This window comes from Chenopodium quinoa, unplaced genomic scaffold (genome assembly GCF_001683475.1).
Source record: "Chenopodium quinoa cultivar QQ74 unplaced genomic scaffold, ASM168347v1, whole genome shotgun sequence".
In the NCBI taxonomy this organism is placed as follows: Eukaryota; Viridiplantae; Streptophyta; class Magnoliopsida; order Caryophyllales; family Amaranthaceae; genus Chenopodium; species Chenopodium quinoa.
In genome coordinates, this window is record NW_018744362.1 from 782,239 (window position 1) to 806,363 (window position 24,125).

Genomic DNA, 24,125 nt, shown 5'->3' on the forward strand with positions numbered 1-24,125 from the left:
TATAGAGGGGTAAATACAGGGGCATTCTTTTAATTTTCCCGAAATGTGAAAAGTTAAATTTCACAGTAAAAAAAAGAGGTGGCTGAGTGACACGTGTCACAGATGCCACATGTCACAGATGCCACGCGCCACGTCACATTTGTGAGGGGCAAATGTTTTGGGTAATTTTACCCATGCCACGTGGCCCACTAGGGGGCGACACGTGTCAGACCTAAATTCGTCTAAATTGAACCAATCCCCATTTGGCACGTGTCATTCCTAGAATTTGGGAGAAAAGGTGGCCTTTAGGGCCCAAATCCCAAGAAAGCCGTAATTCGGCGCAGCCTTACAAAATTAGGTTAGAGCAGGGACACATTTTCTAATGACCCTATAAATAGGGAGATTCCCCCCATTTTGGAGACATCAACAATTTATTACAGCATACCCTACCTTCTATCACATCAGAGAAAACACCTGATCTCGGAATCCGAGAAGATCCCACTTTACTTTCCGCACCTTTTTCACATTCTCCAACGCGTTCTAATTTGATCATCGAAGGCAGAGCTCCAACCAATCGAAGTCTCCGTTGTTTTGCAAGTATAGGCGGCGCTGGACAAGTCTTGGAGTTGTAACTCTCCCGAGGGACAAAAACACCCAAAATAATTACTACTACTACTACTACCACTACCACTACTACTACTAATAATAATAATATTAATTATTATTATTAATAATATTAATTATTATTATTATTAATATTAATTATTATTTTTAAATATTATTAAAAATTAATAATTAATATATTATTATCTTTAAATACTTCCTCCGTTTCTATTTAGTTGACGCGTTTGATTTAGGCACATATATTAAGGAAAGAAGAGAGAGTGAGAGAGAATGAAAAAGTAAGTGAGGTATCTTGTGAATGCAAGGTAAAAAATTTACCCCAAAAGGAAACGTGTCAACTAAAAAAAACTTCCTAAAAAGGAATACATGTCAACTAAAAAGAAACGGAGGTAGTATTAGTTATTATTTTTAAAATATCAATTTTTATTATAAAAATCAATTATTATTATTACTACTACTATTATTATTATTAAATATTATTTATTATTATTAAAATATTACTTATTATTAATTTTATAATTATTAAATATTATTTATTTATTTATTATTATTATTTTTAAATATTTATTATTCTTAATATTATTATTATAATTCCTATATTACTTATTATTATAATTATTAAATATTAATTATTTATTATTATTATTAATTATTTATTATTGTTATTATTAAATATTAAATATTTATTATAATTATTAAATATTTATTATAATTATTAAATATTTATTATAATTATTAAATATTAATTATTTATTTTAATTATTAAATATAAATTATTATTATAATAATTTAATATTAAGTATTTTTTTAAACGAGAGTGAAGAATATCTCAAGTGATTAGAGCTTCCCTTAAAATTATACGAAATAGGAGATACTTGGATTAATTCTCACCTAGGACCATAGACCGATTAAAAATAAAAAAAATAAAAAAATTCGTTTATCAAATAATATTCCTCAACACCAAGTACATATCCCAAAACTTCCTCAACAATTCCAAAAATAGCAGGTACACATTAACCTGTAAAATCCAGGACTAGGAGAAAAGGACGCGCCATTACCCTTTTCTCTTCCCACCATTCTCACCTTCATTCTCTCTCACTCACCTCAACAATGGCCGCCATTACTCGCCTTGCTAACCATTCAAGGTCATCCACCTTCCCCTCTATTTGGAAGGCCATGATTACGACATCCGCTTCCGCCTCCGCCTCCGCCTCATCCTCTCCGTCATCTGGGTCAGATCTGAGCTCCAGAAACGTGCAGTGGGTGTTCTTGGGTTGTCCTGGCGTCGGAAAAGGAACATATGCTAGTCGCCTTTCTAGTCTCCTCGGCGTCCCTCATATCGCCACAGGTGACCTCGTCAGACATGAGCTCTCTTCCAATGGCCCTCTTTCTCATCAGGTCCACTTTTTCTCCCTTAATTTATATTTCATTCTACCTGATTTGATATTGAATCTCGAAATCAATGTGATATTGAAACAATTTTTATTTTTTGAGTTGTAAATTTGTGCTTTTCGTGCATTTTCGGATGGAATTGATGATATGCTTCGCTAACTGAATCGATTTGATGATGTAGGATTAGGGTTATGTTAATAAAAATTTAGTGAATTCATAGGTAGTTTTCATGGGTTTTCGGAATTAGTATGGAATTTTAATTTTACTCTTGTACAGAAATAGAATTTGGGCTCTTAGTCTGTAATTTTTGTACAATTTAAAGTCCATTTAATCAGTTTAATTGTTTTCATTAGCAAAAGAATCATTTGCAAATGATTATGAAAATACAGAAATTGCATTTTATTTTTTGAGTGATTATTAACAATCTATCTATTTGGAATATACAAAATGGGTTTATTTGGCTGCTTGGAGCAAAGGGAGTTACTTGATTGGATACAAGCTTTTTGCATTATTGGTTTGGGTCATTTTTTACTCACAAGATTTGGGAATCCAGTTTTTGGGTCATTTTAATTTTCCCATTTCCTTTGCCTTATTGTTTCCTCCACTCCTTTCTACAATAATTCCCCACTGCCCAAGCGTTTCATTATAATATAATGGCTCATTTGACATTGACCACCGCCAAGACCTACAATACCACCCGACTGCTCAATGGCCTACCCAACGAGAGATTGTTATACGCACCCAAGTGTACGGTATGTGTTTGTTCATTTGATGATTAAATGAGCAATAATCATCTAAATGAGCAAAAACTACTCTTGGGTGCACCGTGTACCCGAGTGTATAAAACAATTCTACAACCCAACCCTAGCCTCCCCACCTCTAACTCAATCCAGGCTGCCAACCACCCTGCTGTCAGCCTGTCACCTCATCATTGACACCACCCTTCTACCCTGCAGGTTCGCAAAACTCTAGATACCTTGCAGCCAAACCACATTGCTGCCAACTAGTTACCCCATCCCCGACTTCACCTACCCATTAAACCACCTCAACCAACCCAAAACCAACCAATGCCAACCACTTCAAGTTCAAATCAAGATATCTATTAAAAAATAGAACCTAATTTCTTATATATAGAATTTACACTTTCATGGAAATTAATGCCACAGATTATTATCCAAAAAACAATCCCAGCTGTTCTCATGGACAAGGTATAATATAAAGAGCTCAGAACTGGAGTTCCATAAAGTCCAAGTAAATAAGAGATAAGCAACCAATGTCTATATATTGTATTATTGTAGTTCCTTATTCCAAACAAGTCCACCAGGTTCTTGGGTATAAACAAAAAAAAAAAAAAAAAAGAGATATAATGTTCTTAGGTGGCCTCTACCCCTCTATCCTTCCTTGCTCATTGTTCTCTGCATGTAGTTGCAATTTTCTATCTCCTCTCTCCACTCTCCACTCTCCACTCTCCACTGTAACAGTTTTCACTTTAGTAATATAAGAAGAGATGAAGTTCTTAGACCATTCCATTCTTATATAAACCTATTTCTAAACAGAATATATCCTATCCATCCCCAAACAATAGTCATGGTATCCTACAATCGACAAAAACAAGCACAATCTCTATATATGCACCGTATAATAAAATAGAATTTATTTAAAAAGCATTTAAAAGCAAATTAAGAAATTAGAAATCACTGGCTGAATTGTTCACATTGAAAAAAAGAGGTAGCTGAGCCTAAATATGATGATATGTTCAGGCTTTATTTTTTCCCAGAACTGACATAGAAATCAAGCATAGCTTAAAATGAGAATTAGCTGCCTCATTAACAAAATTGTTTACAAAAACTTATAAATCAACTTGGTTCTAAATTCATAAATGTTGCTCAACTTTATAAGTTCCCTATAAAAAATCAAAAAAGACCATAACAGAACATCCCATCTAAACAGTTACATTCCTCTCTAACAGCCCCGCGCCTTGTTCTTTAGAGAATGGATTAACTCCGCTTAAAATACAACTCACATAAGTACACTATCTCTAGACATCCAACTCAATCACATCAAATCAATGCCAACACGATGACAATTGGAACAAACAATTTCTTCTTACAGAAAACTTGTAAATTCATTCACATCCTCAGAAAATCAACGAACATATATGAACAGTAAATAGCAATAAAATCTCAGTAAACTTGATATTAATCCAATAAATAGCATCATATAATTCAGCAGTAAAATACCAAAGTCCAATACTCATCTCATCAATCAATAGAAGAAAAACACTGCATAGATTCATTCATTGCAAGAGATCGAAAGTGAAAAAAAAAATTAAAAATTCAGCATAAATAAAATTAATTAATTTAAACGGACACTAAAATTTCATAAGAACATACCCTCCTTGGGTTTGCCGAAAATACTCGCAAACATGATTAACTATGGCGGTTTGATCCCTAACAATCAACTAAGGACACCCAGAAAAGGAGAACAAGATTTAGAGCGGGAGGAAACTGTGTAAAATTGAGAAAATGGGGCTAGATAAAAAAAATGATTGATTTGATCAGTTAAGAGAATTAATTTCCTTGACAATATGCATCTTGAATAGTAGCAAATGATAGTTAAAAAGGTTTGAGAGGAATTTCAATTGTGGAAAGATAAGAATCTAACAAAAAAAGCACAAATCTGGAAATTTTGTCAACTTCAATGCAACAACAATGAAAACCCCAAATCAATCCAAATCAAATCAAGCAACAAATCAATCCAAATTTAGGATTCTTAAAATCACCGTAAAAATCAGTTGTTTTCCTCTAAATTCAAACACAAAAAAGGCTTTTATTTGGGGAAAATCGGAAATTAGGGTTAGGGTTTGATGGAATCTAAAAATATAGAAAAAAAAATACACCTAAATCTATGAAATTGAGGCAAGTCCTCAAAAACTGTATATTAAAGAAAGGAATAGCTGTTGTAGCTACCGCTTTCTAAGAAGTGAGTGAGACCGGGGAGGGCTCACGAACGTTTAAGTATAAGCTTGAAAGAAATAAGCTGGGAGTTTGTTTTGTGTCAATAAGTCGAGGAAGGATTATGTTATGAGCCTCTTCTCATTGGATTTCACGAGCCCGATCGCTTGTTTCAACTCTTGTTTCAACTTTATGAGAAACGTACCTGTAATTGTTCGACGGTATAAGGTTTAAAGAAATGGGCACCTCGATTTTGCTTCCAATTGAAAAAAATTTAATCACCTTGATCTTAATCTCCTCTCAAATCCCCCAAAGTAAACCATATCATTTTTAAGAAAATCGACGAAATGGGTAGCTCTATTTTGCATCCAATTTGATAATACTTTGAATTAACAGCTCGATAATTGAGAAAAATAAAAGAGGAATCTAGGGTTAAGACATGAATATAAAATCTGGTTTTTAGGAATTTGCCACTCATCGCTTTTTTTTTTTTTAATTTTTCCTGAATAATCAAAGAAATTGGGAATTGGGTTTAATAGGAAAGATAAGTGCTTTTCATTGAGAGTTGTCAATCTGAAATCCTTCCGAAATAGCAACAACAAAGAAGAAAGGGGTTAAAAAAAAAAAGTAATAAAAATGGGTTTTTGGGATTGGATTTGAGCTATGCCCAAAGACATAGTCAAAGAAGCGAAAATGAGGGAAATTTGTTTTAATGGAAGTGAGAAAAACCAAGCGTATGCTTCAATGGAAGATAGAGATGAAGAGAGCAAAAGAAAGCAGCAGGTGGAACCATGGAAGCCAACTCATTGCATTGTTTGCAATGGCAAAAAAGGCAGTTCACTATTCATTTTCAACGGCGAATTGTGAATACTGATCATAAGACAGTAGCAATTGTTTGCAAATTTTATAAAAGAGTTTTAGATATCCACTTTTTATATTTTTACAATGTCGAAAATTAAAGATATTAATTTTTAAAATAGTGCTTTGACAAGCGTGAAAAGAGAATGATGTCAACTAAATAAAAATGGAGGTAGTTTTATTTTTTAAGGTGAAGTGAACAGGACCTAACACTTAATGACGTTAATACATCTCTTATCCCTTCTAACACTTATTTTTTTCACTAATATTTCCCCATCAATCACATCCACTTTAGCATAACGCCTTAAACTCCAATATCCTTTCTCCTTTAACATCCAAACTCTCTTAATTAGAAGTCAAAAATAAGTTAACAAAACCTTTAAAGGCAGTGTTTGAGAATCAACATTTCATTTCAAATTCTTCATTTCAATGCGGGGAATTATACTGTTTGGAACACCATAGAATTTTAATTTCATATAATGTTTCTCTATGTTGTTTGGTAAAATCATGGAAGTTCAATTCCAATATAGCAAAATATGAACATTTTGATTAATTTTTTTTGAAAAAGTGATGAACCCTATATTTAGAATCCCAAAATAATTTATTTATTTATTTATCTATTTTTTTTAAAACAAGGTACCAAATCCAATTGAGATTTTGTATGTACATCTATTTTGAGGTATCATCCCTCAAATTCCTCCGATTAAAGTGCGTCGGTTATAGTGGAAGATTGGTGGCTTGAATGCGACGGCGGCAGACATTGATGTTGTGGTGGTGGTTGCTAAAACTAATGTCATCGAGGTGGTGGAGTTATGATGGTGGTTATGAAGGAAAGAGATTAGTAGAGTAGAATGAGAGATTGAAGAGAGAGAAAGAGCACAAATTGCAAATACTATCTTTTAGAAGGAAGAAACAATCAATGTATGAGAGCAGGGACCTCATGGAATTAAAATGATTGGTTATTATTTGTCATTTCCATTTAATCTTTTATAAGCTATTTATGATTACCTTAGAATTTGAACTAATCCTATCATTTCAAATTCTTGGCTCTCCAAACAATGGAATTAGCCCAATTCCAGAATTTGAAATGAAATCAAATCCAAACAGAGCATAAATGAATTCAAAGTTTCAAACATAAATCTTGAAATGTTAAATCAAAATTCAATTTATATCTTACCCACTAAACCCTGCAATAGAGTTTATCAATCAAGGATGCCACCATTTCAAAAATTCTAACAGTTTCCATGGCGTCTTTCATCTTTCCCTCTTTACTCCTTACCCTATATTCCATTCCTTCCTTCCCCCCCCCCTTTCTCTCTCTCTCTCTCTCTCTCTCTCTCTCTCTCTCTCTCTCTCTCCATTCAACCCCACTTTATCTTTCCTCTTGCTAAAAACGACCATGGTAGGAACATCTTATCCGGTAGTCCTCAGATCTACATTACCAAAGCCTTAATTTCTCAAAAATCCCTTCAAAGTCTCTATCAATTCATCAATGACAACACCTATAACAATCACACAATGCATTGGGGAAGGATAACAATTGCTCAATGGATTGGGGAAGGATAAGGTTGGTGGTGGTTCCATTGAGAGGGTATACAACATGGAGGATGAACAGGCAATGCATAGAGAAATTTTCGGGAGAAGAGATATGATTTTGGTGTTTTTATTTTTTAAATCGGCATCGTGTTTGGTTGGTTGTTACTTGGCAGATTCTAGCCAATTGTCAGCGAGAAGTGGCGGCATCATGGTGGCAGTCATGGTGATCCAAAAACATAGAAGATAATCGGAGAAATTGCAATTGAGCAGGAGAGAAGTAACATTTGAAGTGGTGAAATTGAAGAGAATTCGAGAATTGGAAGCATATCGTGGTTCTCTTTCAACAGCAGAGGGAGATAATGATTTATAACAGTAGTGGCGATTCTGGGCGTATGTGATTGGTATAGTGGTAGTGGTCATGTGGAGAGAGATGGGAGCGAAGGGAAGGAGAAAGATTAGGGGACGGATTAGTGGTTTATGCTAGGATTCAGGTCACCTGGAAGCATATTTAGGCTACAATACAACAAATAAAGAAAGAGGGGGGAATAGTTAGTATTGATTGATGAGTGTAATCTTCTCAATACACCCTTTCATTCGAGTGGAAAGGAGCTCTCCAACTAAGCAAAAGCTTAACAATGTTTTATCTTGATTATTACAATAGATGAATAGAATATCCTCCCTTAAATACACTTAGCCTGCTAACAACTTGCTAACAGATTCTTCTCTCTCTATACCAAACTCTTTAACAGAATTATTAATATTAATGACTCCCTTGCCCTTGCATCATTAGTTGATTTTACTGCCCTTGCCATGCTTCTTACATGCATAAGTGATCACCATTTGGAGGTCTAGGAACAGCTCTAGCAGTTTAACTAGGGATTTGTGGGGATAGTTAGAGATTTATGGATTGATTATGGGCTATAGCTAACAAAGTTAATTGTCCATTGTCCATTAAGGGTATGTGATGTGTTTTTGTAAAATTGAGTGCCATATGGTCAATTTGAAAAAGTTGCGCGTATATTGTGAATAAATCGAAAAATTTAGGCGTATATACTGAAAACATTGAAAAATTTAAGTTGCATGTTGTAAACCAAAAGTTCAGCAACCATACCCATTTTCTCCACAATAGAGGGGAGACCATGGACAAAGGGATTAAGGGGGAGGGAGAAGAGGAGGAGGAGGAGGAGGAAAATGTATGCCACTAAATCCAACAACTTTAGGTGTTGTAAGCAGAGGGAAATTGAGAGGAGATGGAATATAAAAAGGGTAAAAAGGGTGGTGGTGGGTGTTTGAAGAATTCACTTTCTCAACCTATCACTTTATATCAGGTTTGACTTTTTACGTATCTGCCATAATAGGCTTAAAAGTCTGAAACCAAAAACCATATGATTTGTTTTAAAGGAATAATTAAATGCTTTATTTCATATCATGGGTGTACTACTCTCTGCTATTGCAAGATAGTTATTTTTGATGTACTTCTGTAATTTGATATGTTACAATTACTCAATAAAAATTGGTTTGTTAAATTAAGCACCTGCTATGGAGAGTTACCATCACTTAGCTACATCCCCCATCAAATATATATATAAACCGTATTCTATTATAGACACACAACAATTGACTATTAATGACTACGTATAGCGCCCCCCCCCCCCCCCCCAAAAAAAAAAAACGCCCAGGCTTTTCGTCTTCCTAACATTTATATTTTGTTCATTCTGACTTCCAGCTTGCTGAAAGTGTCAACCAAGGTAAACTAGTATCCGATGAAATAATAATTTCTCTGTTATCAAAGAGGCTTGAGACTGGAGAAACAAGAGGTGAATCAGGTTTCATTCTTGACGGATTTCCACGTACTATTAGACAAGCAGTAAGTTTCTTTTTATTGTTGGAGCAAACCTTTTTATACAATATTGTATCAGATATAAACATGTGGGTTAATTTGTTTCCTATTTGAGTTACAATGCCAAGCTTTAGTTTTTTTCAAATGCTATATTTATTTATTTAATTATTTCTGTTCCTCACATGTTATCAGATTTTTGTTGCTCTCTTTAGTTTAAACAAAACATCCTACTTCATTATGTAGGTTTTTAAATTTCGATATATTGTTAAATTCTATGATGTATTGTCTTGAGATGTAAACCACTCTAAAAGTTTGATTTTTTTTGGGTTGCAATACCTTCATTGGTTCTTGTATTATAGAATAGCTGCGTAGTTGTATCTGTATCTGTATCTCCTTGTAGCATATTGTACTAACTTTATTCACAATCTACTTCTTGAGAGGTAAACATTGTATACCACTATAAAGGTTTAATTTTTTTTTTTTTTTTTTTTTGGTTTATGCAATACCGTAAATGGTTCTAGTATTATAGAGTAGCTGTATAATTGTATTTGTAACCCCTTGTAGCATATTGTATTAGCTTTGTACATGATCTAGTTTTCTTAAATATTTATTCTCAAGTGACCTTATTCTACTTTTGTAGTTGTGAAAATTTGTTTGATGCCTCTTTGTTTTGCATATTAGAATGAGTATCATGTATTATTATTTTTGTTTTTTTCCTTGGGGTCTGCTCACACCTTGGTTCTGATTTCAGGAAATATTGGAAGGAGTTGCTGATATAGATTTGGTGGTTAATTTGAGATTACCTGAGAAAGCTTTAATAGAGAAATGTCTTGGTAGAAGGATCTGTGGCCAGTGTGGTAAAAACTTTAATGTCGCCTCTATTAATATCAAGGGTGAGAATGGAATGCCTGACATAAGTATGGCTCCACTGATGCCCCCTTTGCAGTGTGCTTCCAAACTGATCACCCGAGCTGATGATACTGAAGCAGTTGTGAAAGAAAGACTTCTTGTATACAGTGAAAAGGTAATTACTACAATCATAGTTTGTTGAATTTCTTAAGGTTTTTATCGATAGTTTCATCATATATGAAGCGTTATCTAGCAAAAACTGAGGGAGTAATAGTAATTTTTTCTTTCTTTCTGATTAGCATGCTTTTGTTATTTACTTTCTCTTAGTTTTATCTTTTGTGAACAGAATTGTTAAAGAATAGTTGAAGAGTGCTTCTTATAACTTTCAAATTATATAAATTATTGAAGAATCTGGCTGTGGCTATAATTTACTGCCAAGAGCATAACTTTCTTTTTTTCCCATGTAAAAATCCTTGTCTAATACTCATCTTCCAATAGCAAGTTGGTCTAGTATTTTTGTAAATGAACTGAAGTCTGGGATGATCAAGCTGGTTTATCAGAGCAGAAAGGATTTCAGGCTTGTTACTCAAACTTGTATTATAGAAAGAGGAATGAATGGGGTATTAGGGAATTAGAAAATATGAAACTAGGGATTAATTATAACTGCCTTGGCCTCAAATAGGATTTCTCAGTAGGACATGATATTTTATAGCATTTGCCTTCCTTTTCTCTCGTATGTACCTTTTTTTGTCATCCTCTTTGAATATGATAAATCTACCTATCTGACATAATAGCATTTGAAATATGATTGCAGAGTCAGCCACTAGAAGAGTTTTATCGCAATCGTGCCAAATTATTGGAATTTGACCTCCCTGGGGGCATCCCAGAATCCTGGCCTAAGTTGCTGGAAGCTCTTAATCTTGATGAGCATGAAGAAAAGCTCTCTGCCGCAGCATGATTTTTTCCCTACCATGAAAGTTTGTTATTTTTTGCATGTTCTTGAAGCATGCCAAACAATTTTGTTAGTGGTAACAGAATTTAATTAGTTGCAATAAGTAACTCATACGTGCAATGTGATCATGGCGGATGCCTGGAAAGTTCCTGTACCTTAAAGGTGAAAGAGTTAGACAAGCATTGTTACATAGCCAATCATTTTTTCTTCAGGTCCGTTGCAAGAATGGGTATGTAATTGTTATGATTATTGAGTGTTGCGTTAAATAATGATTGTTAGTTTTGATTGATTATAATTGTCTTTGTTGAGTACTGTTTTGTAATGCTTACGTTCTTATTTGGTCTTGATGTGCACTGTTTCCAAGGGAATTGGCAGTTTGGAGTGTTGAACTGTTGACGTGGTGAGTAGGCACCCGAAAAAAAGGGGCAAAGTTTGCCTCAACAACATAGATTTTTAACAAGGGTCCATATAACAATATGACAGCATGAATAGTAGCCAAAACAGGATCAACTTCATCATTGGGTGCCTAAAATATCAATGAAGCTTACACCGGAAATTTTGTCAAAGACGCTGAATCTTTAATATTTTATAAACTTTTTGAATATTTTGACATCACATATAGTCTGTAACTAGATCAGTGCCCGTGTATCGCACCCCAATAATAATTTTTTTCCATAATTAATTTGTGATATAATATTAAAAGTATGAGGCAATTAATATGAAATATACAAATGTAATGTATATAAGAAATTGAAATAATAAGGCCAAATTATTAAAATTTGTTTGGGGTAATTTTACCCTGACGTGTGGTCCATTCAGAGCGTGACACGTGTCACCCTAGGATTAATCCAAAATGGACCAACCCCTGTTTGACACGTGTCATCCCAAAGAAATGGGGAAAAAGGCGGCCTTCATGGCCCAAATCTCGAGAAAGCCGCAATGCGGTGCAGCCCACCAATGATTAGGGCTTGATGACATAATCAAGGGCACAATTCTCGAGGACCCTATAAATAGGGAGATTTCCTTCATTTGGAGACACGTTTTTACCATTTAATACACATTTTACTCTTCGAAAGAGACATCTTGAGCTTGGAATCCGAGCAGATACCCACCTAAATTTCCGCACCTTTTCTACTCCTATTCAAGTTACTAACTTGATCGTCGGAGGCGGAGCTCCAACCACCCGGAGTCTCCGTTGTTTTGCAGGTGTAGCTCACGCCTGGCCAGACTTTGTGACGTAACTCTCCTGAGCGTCCGGTAGACGAACCGGAAGTTTTTACTGACCAGGAGGATGATGATCCTCAGGTCGAAACCTACATAGCCAGTGATGGCTCTCTGATAACCAAACGCGTCCGGCCCAGAGACACTCTGGAGCGGGGTGCCAGCCAGGCGGGTACAAATCAACCCCCTGGACAGCTAGTAGGGGAAACCCATATGGCTAGTGGATCAGCTCCTGTCACTCGAGACGAACTCATGAAATTCATGACAAGTTTCAAGGGTGAAATTAAAGATCTTATCACGAACAGCCGGGCATGCCCAAGCAGGGTCAGTCGACAAGAAAGACTCCTCTGGAGAAGGGGAAATCAGTCAGAGATCGGCAGCCAACTCCTCATCCAAAGGAGATGGCAGCCGGGACCATTGATTGGTCCAAGATTCTTCTGCCTTACAGGAATACCAACAATCCCTGCCGGACTCAACAGCCGGTGGGAAACAAAAAATCAACTCTTGACGCCCGGGAGATCATCACCCGCAAGAGGAATGAGCAGCTGTTTGAGTCAGCTTCTACATCAAGCTTTCCAGACAGCTTCAAGAACACATCTGCAGGGAATGTGCTTTCCTTGCATGAGAGCCATACAGGCGGCAATACCGTATTCTGGCCCTCAGATGATTGGGAATGCATCGTATGTACCACCTCTGGTTTACGGTCCGTATTCTCCTCATTTCATGCAACCAGTCCTCTTCGGAGGTCAGGTGGCATACATCAATGTCCAGCCACTGGACTAGCAGCTTCGTCTGCTCCGCTTGGGTGAACAACCTTCTGCGTTCACCCAGGAAATAACCGAGGCGGCACAGTCAGTCAAGGTTAAAAATGTGTTGGTAGGTACCTATGACGGTACCTCCAACTCGGAAGATCACCTCATGGCTTACACCAACCTCATGCATTTACAGGGGTTGGATGATGCCACCTGGTGTCGATGCTTGATAGGTTGTCGTACACCTGTCAAAAATAAATTCCTAACAAAACCAACTAACAATGTAGTAGGGTAAGTAGGGTCGAATCCACAGAGAGATGGTTATTCAATCTAACTTCTAAGGTATGGAAAAACTAAACTATGTCACGAAATTGGGATAGAAAAATAGTCTAAATTAAAAGAGGGATAAAATAATTAATAAAAAGACCTAGGGTTATGGTTCACCATGTTTATAGTTCTAAATCTATCAAATATCAATAACAAGTCAATCAATCAATAATCTAGAGCAATTGCTAAGCCTACGATCGGGTCTTAACGCTCTCAATTCAACATATGTAGTTCGGTCGCTAACATAATCAGAATTGCTAATTGTAGGGAAGCCTCTAAAAGTAAGATCTTTCGATTCAAACTCTTATTAACATAAATTAATCAAACAATTGATCAGGTTGCAAGATTAACAATAAAACACTATCAATTAGAGAAATTAACAATCAAAATATTAAAAACATTAATCATGATTCATTGTATAAACACGGATTCCCAAACCCTTGAAATAAACTACTCTAGCATGAAATAAATGATAAAAACTAAATCTAATGAAGAAAGCATAATTAAAAGCAAGAAAATAGAAATAAAATACCTCAATGAATTAAAATAGTAAACCCAAGAATCATCCATGGAAGAATCCATGGATATGCCATGAGAAACTAGGGTTCAAAAGAGAAAACTCAAAAGAACGTAAAATAATAAAAGATATAAAAGGCATAAGGGAAAAATAATATTCCTTGGAGTATTTATATTATCCTAAAACTAATCTAAAGATAAATAAGAAAATAAAAAATACATAAGCTGCATTACTATTGGACCATAGATGATGACGTGGCACGAAGATGATCAATGCAAAAGGGACGAGTGAAGATGTGACAGCGACAAAGCCTCGTGGCTTCTGTTCACTCGCCAAAACATGCGGGCGCAGGTCAGCCCCGCGTCCTGGCAGTAGCTACGAAGCCTCGATTGGGCGCGGGGTATGGTCGCAGGCTACCTAGCTCGGATTAAAACGGCCATAAATTCTGGTCATGTGACCTATCATTGGAAAGCTCTTCAAGTCTAGTTACCAATGCAATTTGAATCGTATCAATCCGATCTGTAGAACTCAAGTTATGATCAAAAGAGTGTACAAAGGTCAGTTTTGCCACTTTGTAAAATATCGTTTAACTTCGTTTCTAACTCAAATTCAATTCCGAAAAGTGCATAACTACCCTTGTGGATGCTATATTCATTCCTCATTCATATAAATCTCAAAATCAACATTCACGAACATGGTATCTACGATTAATAAGCTCAATTCGTCGGCTTCCGTCTAAATATCATCTGAATCAACTCCAAACACTTCGAAAGCGTCCAAATGACTATAAAATCACCTAAAACATCAAGACAAATATAAACGGAGCGTAATAGAGCACAAAACAAACAACTTATGCATTTGCGTCCTAAAAAGCAACAAAAGACCTAAAAAGCTACTATAAACTTAGCATAAACGTGCCTATAAACTCTATATAAATATGACTCATCAAATTCCCCCAAGCTAAACCGTTGCTTGTCCCCAAGCAACACTAGACTCAATACGGAGAAACAAGACAAATAGTACTTCCAGGGAACCAGAATAAGACCGACTCGACTCTCGAGCAAACAATCAAACAAAAGTTATCAAGACCAAAATTTAGCTCGGATACAAATAGAACCACATAACATCACGATCCACAATTGAAACCAAACTTGGCCACAAAAGATTCCCAATCAAGCCAGTCTTCGCCGCACACCTTGTAGAATATAAATATTTGATGCAACATAGGGTAATTTGATGATAGCAAGAGATAATGTTCACTCAATCACAAAACAAAGATGCCGATCAAAAGGACTTTATAAGCTTGTAATGGGGCTAAGGTAAAGGGGTAGGATAATATTTAGGAAAATGTGAGTAAAAAGCCAACTTGAGGAGCAAAAACATAAACGCGATCAAATAATGATCTAACTCCGATTGACATCACCAACTTTCTCCAAAACATTATATCGAACCAAGATTGAAATTAATTATACATTGTAATGAATAATTTTTTTTCTTCTTTTCCTTTTTCTTTGCCTTATTTTTCTCAATTCTTTGGCTTTTTCCTTGAAGTACATATAACAATATATTTTTTTTTTCACATCTTCAAGTAGCACTTCTCAACTATAAATTCAACTTTTTTTCAATCTTTATTCCACCATGTTTTTGCATAAATTAAAGCTTAACACTCAAACAACGACACCACATCAATAAGATCCCCAAGCTAGCTAGACTTGGGAATAGTAACCAATGGGGCTAAAGAGGCTTGTAATGTAGCTATATATCAATGAATGAGCAAGGCAACAACATGGGTGAGCAAAGGGAACAATTTTATCTAAATATCATCTGAAGGCTACCTAAAGAACATGGCCTTTATCATATGCGGCATGTGTGAATCATAATCAAATTATTAATAAATTTCAAGCCAAAGTCATTGAAATAACAAATTGCATCAATCACACTAACACAAAGTAAGGTGACCTAGCAAGAGAATTGGCTAGCTATACTTGATATGGGACAACCAATCTTTCCACAAACCATTCAATTAATTCACATAATGTCAAGTAGTTAGCAATGTATAGCATAGACCGACTGAATTTTAGAATTATAATCGAGATCAAAAGAAGCTCAAGAGAGTCAAATCAAATCCGCACACAGTTCGAAGTCAAAATATTAAAAATAGACACAAGTATGCAGTATCAAAACAACTAAAAAAAACCTAAGAAAGCAATACATTTTTTTTGTGTTGTATGTAAACTCCCACTCCTATTGAATGATACAAACCATACAACACCTACAAAGCAAAAGAACTAAACTTAATACAATTAACATGCACAAAGTGATGATGACAATCATCCTCCCCCAAGATAAACATCACATTGTCCTCAATGTGAACAAAGAGGAACTAAAGCATAAATAAGGGAGAGGCACAACTCACAAAGGGGTGGGTAAGCGAAGGGAGCGTCAAAGGTATAGACACCTCCACCACAATTGATAGTTGTAATTGGGTAGCCGACGTAACCAAGGAACTTAGCTATGTTTGTACCTAGCAACAAAGTTCATCACTTGAACACACATTAGCATTATTATTTAAACAACGAAAAAAAATTGAAATAAAAAAAAAAGAAAATTGGGTTGCCTCCCAATTAGCGCTGGTTTTTAAGGTCCCGCACGATCTCATTCAATTCGTCAATCGGAAGAATCCAATGCCTTGAGTAACTTATCATACGCCCCTGCAAACATATCATTGAGCACCAGATATGGCTTGACTACAAGCACACAAAATTTGAAATACAGGGGGTTAGAAAAAATAAAAGAAAAATAATCGGAAAAAGAAAAGTTAAAGTAATAAGAAAAAGGAGAGTATGTAAAACTTACCTTTGCTTGCTCCTTAGGCAATGTAGACCTTTTTGAATAAACATCAAGGTCTACATGGCCAAATGTATCATGGCATGGGGACATTTTAAGAAAGTAAGGATGATTCAACATAGTGAATGAAGGAACTAGATTAAACCTCTGGGAAAACGGGATATAAAGGGTTAGTCGGTTAAGCTGAACATCAATGCATTTACCTTCAATTTCACCCTCATGAGTAAACTTGTCAGTTAAATCTTCAACTACCAAAAGATCCAAAACCAATGGTTTCTCAACCAAAGACTTAACAATAATTGGTTGTTCTTCCTTTTCCACTACCTCTATATCTTCATTCCAATAATTTTCACCATCAGAATCATAAAGAGATGAAAGATTATTCTCCTCTATTATACTTTCATTTGACGGGGAGTAAATATCATGAGTCAAATTAATGCTTTCCTCCACTGAAATACAATTCTCAAAACCAATATCATTATCATCATGTATCACCTGTTGGTTAGTATATTGTTGCACAGTAAGTAATTCAATAGATTTTGAAATACGTTGACAAACATGCATCAATTCATTAAGTTCTTCATGCTGATTAACAATAAACTCATTCATCATATTGAAAAGTTCCCTACACTCTGATGAATTGGATAGAGTATAATTATCCACTTGGGGTTGGTAATAGGAATTAAAATTAGGCATATAAGACTCACTAGGGTAATAAGAAATTTCACAGGAATTCATGCACATATTTTGTGAATTATGATAATCATATGATGCATCAAACATAGAAACATTAGCATTACAATTCCCGAAATTATAATCATATTGCCCCTAATAATTAAAATCATTCATCCCATACGAATTATAATCATACCACGCCATGATGACAAAATCAGAGTAAAACAAAAAAGAAGTATATACAAAATAAATATTAAAATATATACAAGTTTAGTTCAACCAAAAATAAAATTCAAATCAAATTAAGCCGTCTCCCCGGCAACGGCGCCAAAATTTGATAGGTTATTGTACACCTGTTGTAGGGAATGATTTCAAGCGTTAATCCCCTTAGCTTGAACCCCAATGTGATCATACACTAAAGTACGGTGGCGTCCAAAAGGGAAGAAGATAGAGCAAAAGAGTCGCCAACAAGTTTTAGGAACTTCTAAACCGTTCACAGGGTGAAGGTTACACCCCTTAACGATCCAAGAGATCTTCAACTCCATAAGGTCTTGAACCAAATAAGGGTTCGGGGATGAAGGTACAAATCCAACCTAAAAGAGATTGAACCTGCCCTAATAATAGGCCTCTACTTTATTCTGATCGTATTCATATGCGCTTTCTGACTAACATGCAATCAATAGGATTAACCCTAAACTTGTTTATCTATGTTGGTAGAATATTAATGCACAAATAAAACTATTATTGGCGATCACTTGAATTATAATCACATTAACCCTAACAAGATTATTAATTATCTTATTAAGCGTGATTACAAGTACAAAAATTCCCTTTAAACATGCATAAAAGGCGTGATCAAGCAATAACAATAAAAATATCAAACAACATAATCAATAATCATAAAATAATAATTATCATCATAATAACAATTATAATAATCATAATAATAATAATCATATTAAAGCATAGCAAGATCCTAGGCATGATACTAACAAGATTAATAACAAACCCTAGCATGCCACTAAGCAATAAAAATTAAATCTTTAACCCTAACATGATACTAACAATAATAAATATTAGGAAGAACATAAAAGCATCATACTTTTAATCATACTTAATATTAAAATTACCCTAGACATGATACTAGGAATCAAAATAACAATCTAAGAATGAACTCTACATCATAACATCAATAAAACCATTAAAGTACTTACTTTGATGCCTCGTACCTCTTTCTAATAACAAAATACACACGTTAGTAACTTCAAGAAAAATAATAAAAAAAAACAATTAAATAATTAAATAATTGAAATAGAGATTTGGGACCAAACCCTCAGAAATTAAACCTTTCACGTCTAGGGCGAAGGCAACTTCGAATATGGCTAGGTGTTTCTGGATCTAATGAATGCGGAATTTTGTATGTAAAAGCTAGTTTAGAAAAAGAGAGAGAAAGAGAGAGAGTAATCAAGAGAACTTGATGAGAGTTGGCGAACGATTAGAAAAGAATGAGAATGAAAACTGGTTGTAGGTGAATGAAAACGGAGTTTTTACGACGTTATTTATAAAGAAAATCAGCTTACAAGTTAAAAATATCAAAACAGAGTTATGGCGCACGAAAAACTGAACCAGCGCCAACGCTGGTTGTTGGCGCCAGGCGCCAACATTAGCGCCAGGCGCTACAGCTGGCGTTTGCCGCTGATTTAGAAAATCACGCGTTTTCTTAAAATCAGATAAAAATTACCGTACAGGAGGATAAAATCGTATTTTTCCTCAAAAATGCTCTTTGATTTCAATTAAAACTCTGAAAAGTCAACAAAAGTCAATTTATCAATGCTAATTGAATTAGGAATGAAAAGAACCTTCTAGAAGAATCTAGAAGACTAAAACCATTCCTAATTGCATTAGGAATGATAAATCTATATTAGGCCCTCTTCTAGATCATTGGGCCGTATATAAGGCTCAAACCGGGCCCAGTTTAGTAAATTGGCCATAACTTCCTCAATATTCATCGGAATTGGGCTTATAATATATCGTTGGAAAGCTCTTGTCAAGCCCCATCTAACTACACTACTATTGGACCCATATCATGGACCAACCAAAATGGATTGACTGTTTTCTTAAAAATAAGTTTTCAAAAATAGAGAGAAGAGAAAAGAAATTAAAACTATCCGCAACACTAAAATTTCCACACTTTCACTTCATTTGATTATGATTCGACGTGAAAGGTACTCATCACTGGGTTTGGTTTTAGGGAGAAACAAATATGTGTCTACAGAAGCCCCCACTTTGACTGAGTTTGGAGAAACGCGAGTTTCGAAAACGAAAGTCAAAGTATCGATACGGACGGAGAATGATTCAGAACGTTCTGCGATCCTAAACCACTCTTGTAACGCCGACACCTGCAAACTAGCGTTAGTTAAACAGATAAAAGAGTTAAGAAACGCGTATCTTGCACCGTCGAGCACACGTCTCTGAAAGTAACCGATTTTCTGCTGCATCCTTGTTGTGATGACCTCCTGCCAAGAGAATGCCATCCCGGTTGAAAACTGCTACACTTTTAACTGCTTCCAATTTTGAAGACTGCTTCGCCTGAAACGATCCTCCCCCGTTTTGATAATATTCCACGTCCAAGGGAATACTATCTAAGATTGCTTCTCTTGAAAGAATCCTCTTTCGCTATGATAATACTCCACGTCCAAGGGAATACTATCGAAGATTGCTTCTCTTGAAGCAATCCTCATCCGCATTAATAATATTCCCCGTCCAAGGGAATACTATCGAATATAACTTCGCCTGAAATCACCTCCAGTTGCTTTTTGACAACTTTCCACAATCTATGGAACGCCATCTTGTTGTTTGTTTTGACGATCTTCCGCAATCTAGGGAACGTTGTTGATCAATGTTGCTACATCTCGAGCCTTTTCTTGAATCATAGTGACAACTTTTCCAATCATAGCAAAAGTCATCGAAGACCGCCTCATCATGAACCACTCTTCTTATATCTTGGTGACAACCTCCACAATCTTAGCGAACGCCGTTGAAGACCTCCCATCTCGTGCTATCTTCTCAAATCTTGGGTGACAACCTCCACAATCTTAGCGAATGCCATCGAAGACCGCCCATCTCGTGCTATCTTATCAAATCTTTTGCTCAAATCTTAGTGACAACCTCCACAATCTTAGCGAATGCCGTCGAAGACCGCCCATCTCATGCTATCATCTCAAATCTCTGGTGACAACTTCCACAATCTTAGCAAATGCTGTCGAAAATAAGTTTACTTGAAGTCATCCTCAGTTGTTGCGATAATATTCCGAAGAAAACTATCGAAGACCTCCGCTTGTCGATCCTTAAAGCTCGCTTGAACTTTGTTTCCGCTAAAACCAGTGTGTCGGTGTCTCCGTGATGAGCCAATTCTTAGGCGCTTTAAGCTAAGTGAGACGATATTTCGTCAGGTCGATCACTTATTTGCGGTTGTTATCAAATCGACTACTCAATCATGTCAAATTTCTTCTAGGGGCTAACTAGCGTACCAAGGAACCCGAAATTGTTGTTCTGAGAGGCTTCGAGCTCTGTCGCTGCTAAAATATCTCTGGCGCCAATAATTGACTCTGTCGCCAGACACTGTGATCTAGCGCCAAGCGCTGAAATCTATTTCCAGACGCTAGATGTTTTCGTCTGGTGCTGGAGTAGGGTCTTCCCTATTCTGCTGCACCTGTATTTATTTTTTACTATAGAACTTTGCCAATCTCTTTAATTATCTTAGGGTTGACCTAAGGTTTAATGTTGCTTGACTCATCGACTTGACACGACTCAAGGTATAAACTTGACTCGATATGATTGACTGACTCGAGGTTGACTTGACTCAAAGTGAAATGACACATGTGACTCGTGACCCGTGTGTGCATTGTAATGTGATCGTGCGACTCAAAAATGCAAAAAAGCAAAAAATTTCCGTCATTTTTGTGGAGGGTACCGACTTTCTCCCGAAAAAGAAAGACGCGAAAAAGAATCGAAAGTTTGAAGATGCATGTTGAATGAGATTACTCAAATGTTGTTTGATACTATCTCTCAAGGTGCAAGGATTAATCCATCCTAGGCTATCTCAACTGTTGACTCAATGATGAAAGTATTAGGGTAACTTAGGTACGGAGGCTAAACACTTCATACTTCGATGCAATGATGATTATGAGCAATGAGTGATGTTGATATGACAAGGCATGCTTCAACGTTAAGATTTCATGACAAAGGGTTCCTTAGGGAAGTATATTTGGTCATGTATTTGTGATGTGTGTGATAGTGACACTAAAGTTAGGCCGCAAAGGCTAAGTGTGTGGGAAGATATTATTTTTAGAAGAGTCAAATGACGGTGACTCTTAGGCTAAGTAAGCTAATGATGTAGAGATCAAGCCCCCAAGTCTAGCTCTAAATGAATAGGGATGAGCATAGGAGATCCCTTGATACGATCATGGTGTAAGTGTGTGAATTTGAATATGAATGCATGTTTATTACGGCCGCACCTCGATGTGAGGTTGCCTACGTATCCGTTAGGAATCAGGCCGAATGTAGCTCTAGCCGAACCTCGCACAAGTATGTGTGTACCTCAAAAAGGTCTTTTTAAGGGTTGTAACGTGGTTAGGCTAAAGGTTTGAAGAAGAAGGGGATAAAGGCTCAAGACCCTAGATAAGCCCCCAAGGTGTGCAACCTCGCTTTTGAATTTTTATATTTTTATGCTTGAGTTTCTATTCTTTTTTAGCTCTCTTTTTTGCTTTAGCATTTATTTCATTTTTATAAGTGTGGGCAATCCCGATCATGCGGTTTATCACTCACTTGGCATTCATGTTTCTCAGGCACGGTACCGAGCACTCGATAAGAGACGCAATCTGAGACGTGTTCTTATCAAAGATATTTTCATATCAAAGACATTGGAACACTTGCCCTTTTGTACACTTTTATTTATTTTTTGCTATTTTAATCTTTTGAAATCACTCAAGCTTTTTTATGAAATTGGAAATTGCATAAGTTACACACCATCCCATCCCAAGGTTAGGTAGATGTAGGTTGAAAAAGGAAAGGTCTATCGTTAGACGAGGCTCAAAGTGGTTTATGAAGAAAGGATTGTATATTTGAAGGGTTAAAGGAGATATGATGGGATACAAAGGGTGCATTAAATCATTGGTATGCCTTGTGCTTAATTCGACACGGATTTTTTTTAATGCAATATAATGAAATGATCATATATAAGGAAATAAATGCTCATTTTATTAAAAGAAAATAAATAATTATCCTACAAAAAAAATATAAGGATAAAATAAAAAGGTGCCTATGCTAGACCTATTGGGGAAAGGGTAAAATAAAAAAGAAATAGAAAAAAAGAGGTCACGAAACCTTATCGTTGAAGCTCGCCTATTGTCTTTTGTTGTTTCCTTTATCATCACTCGCTCTTCTTGTTAACTGGAGGCATGGGGAGCTTGTTATTATCAATCAAATGTTGGATAGCCTCCTTTAGCTTCCAACAGCTCTCAGTAGCATGACCCCTACCTTGATGGTACTTGCAGTGTTCGTCTGGATTCCAACTAGGCAATCTCTTTTCAGGTGTGGGATCTTGAATAGGTCCAATGGGAGTAATGAGTCCTTTGGCATGGAGTCGATCAAAGGCAGTATCGTAGCTCATCCCAATGGGGGTGAAGTCTTTCCTTAGTTGCTTCTTAGATCCTTGGTTATCCATGGCTAAAACTTCACTGAGATCAAAGGTACTAACATTGTTACTAGAGTGGGTGTTTTTGAAAGAAGAAGGATTGTCGTTCTTCTTTCCTTTCCAGCCACCGTGGTTACTATTGTTAGTAGCTTTTTGCTTTGTGAGGTCATCTTCGATTTCAATTCCAATGTCATAAACGGCCTTGAAAGTATTCAGATTGTGTTGATATTTTAATTGCTTTGAATACTTCTCTTGGAGATTCTTGATAAACATCCTCACATATTCTTTTTCAGTGGGCGCCTCAATCATCTTAGCGGATGTTTCCCTCCATTTATTAAAGAAAGAAGTAAAGCCTTCATTCTCTTTTTGTCTTAGCATCTCAAGTTGTCTATACTCGGTTTCAACTTGAATATTGCACTTGTATCTATCAACGAAAGCGTTTACTATCGATTCCCAGGTAGAGGTTTTCTCCTTGTCAAGGGAGAAGAACCATTGTTGGAAAACGGTTTCGAGAGATAGTGGGAACAGAGAGGGGAAAACCTTCTTATCGATACCCTTAATGCTCATTATAGTTTCAAAAGCTCTTAGATGGAAGTAAGGGTTATCTGTTGCCTTGAATTTTGGGATGTCAGTAGCGTTGAACTTATGCGGAAGAAGTTCCTTGTCCAGCGAGACCCCTTGTGAACTCATGCCCTGAAATTTATAGTCGCTAGATAGCTTGCTTAGACTCTCTTGCATGAGGTCCATCTGTTGTTGCTTCATGGGATCATCAATCTTAAGTGTGAGGAGCTTCAGTGTCTCAGTCATGGTAACCAGTTGGTTCCTAAGATCATTGACTTCTTCTTGACTTGCCATTATCTTTTTAGCCTTCCTCTTTTGACGAATTGGTTTATCAAAAACTGAAACCTGAACAAAGGTGTTGTCCTTGATTAATCGCCCTTCTCTCCTCGATCAAGTACTGTGGAAAAGGAATTTGGGGATACTTATTGTTAATTATTTGACTCAAACTTTATTCAACATGCAATGGATGGAGGAAGTGAAGAAAGATTGGAATAGAATGTGAAAGAAGATTTAGATGGAGGGATATGAAGAATTAGGAGTAGAATG

General features: G+C 36.0%; 1 protein-coding gene across 1 annotated transcript; it reads left to right on the forward strand.

Moving 5' to 3' along the window:
* The first annotated feature begins 1,490 nt into the window (after positions 1–1,490).
* Positions 1,491–11,292, forward strand: LOC110696382 (adenylate kinase 1, chloroplastic-like). Its single transcript, XM_021873670.1, has 4 exons — positions 1,491–2,001; positions 9,070–9,210; positions 9,935–10,207; positions 10,847–11,292. The coding sequence occupies exons 1-4, from the start codon at positions 1,714–1,716 to the stop codon at positions 10,988–10,990; spliced, it is 846 nt and encodes a 281-aa protein (XP_021729362.1). The 5' UTR covers positions 1,491–1,713; the 3' UTR covers positions 10,991–11,292.
* Positions 11,293–24,125: the final 12,833 nt, after the last annotated feature.

What these genes read in the sequence shown, in the direction of transcription:
- LOC110696382 (XM_021873670.1), top strand. Translation starts at nt 1,714, where the DNA reads ATGGCCGCCATTACTCGCCTTGCTAACCATTCAAGGTCATCCACCTTC. An exon ending in ATGGCCCTCTTTCTCATCAG is followed by an intron (nt 2,002 to 9,069) that starts GTCCACTTTTTC and finishes TCTGACTTCCAG; the next exon opens with CTTGCTGAAAGTGTCAACCA. An exon ending in CACGTACTATTAGACAAGCA is followed by an intron (nt 9,211 to 9,934) that starts GTAAGTTTCTTT and finishes TTCTGATTTCAG; the next exon opens with GAAATATTGGAAGGAGTTGC.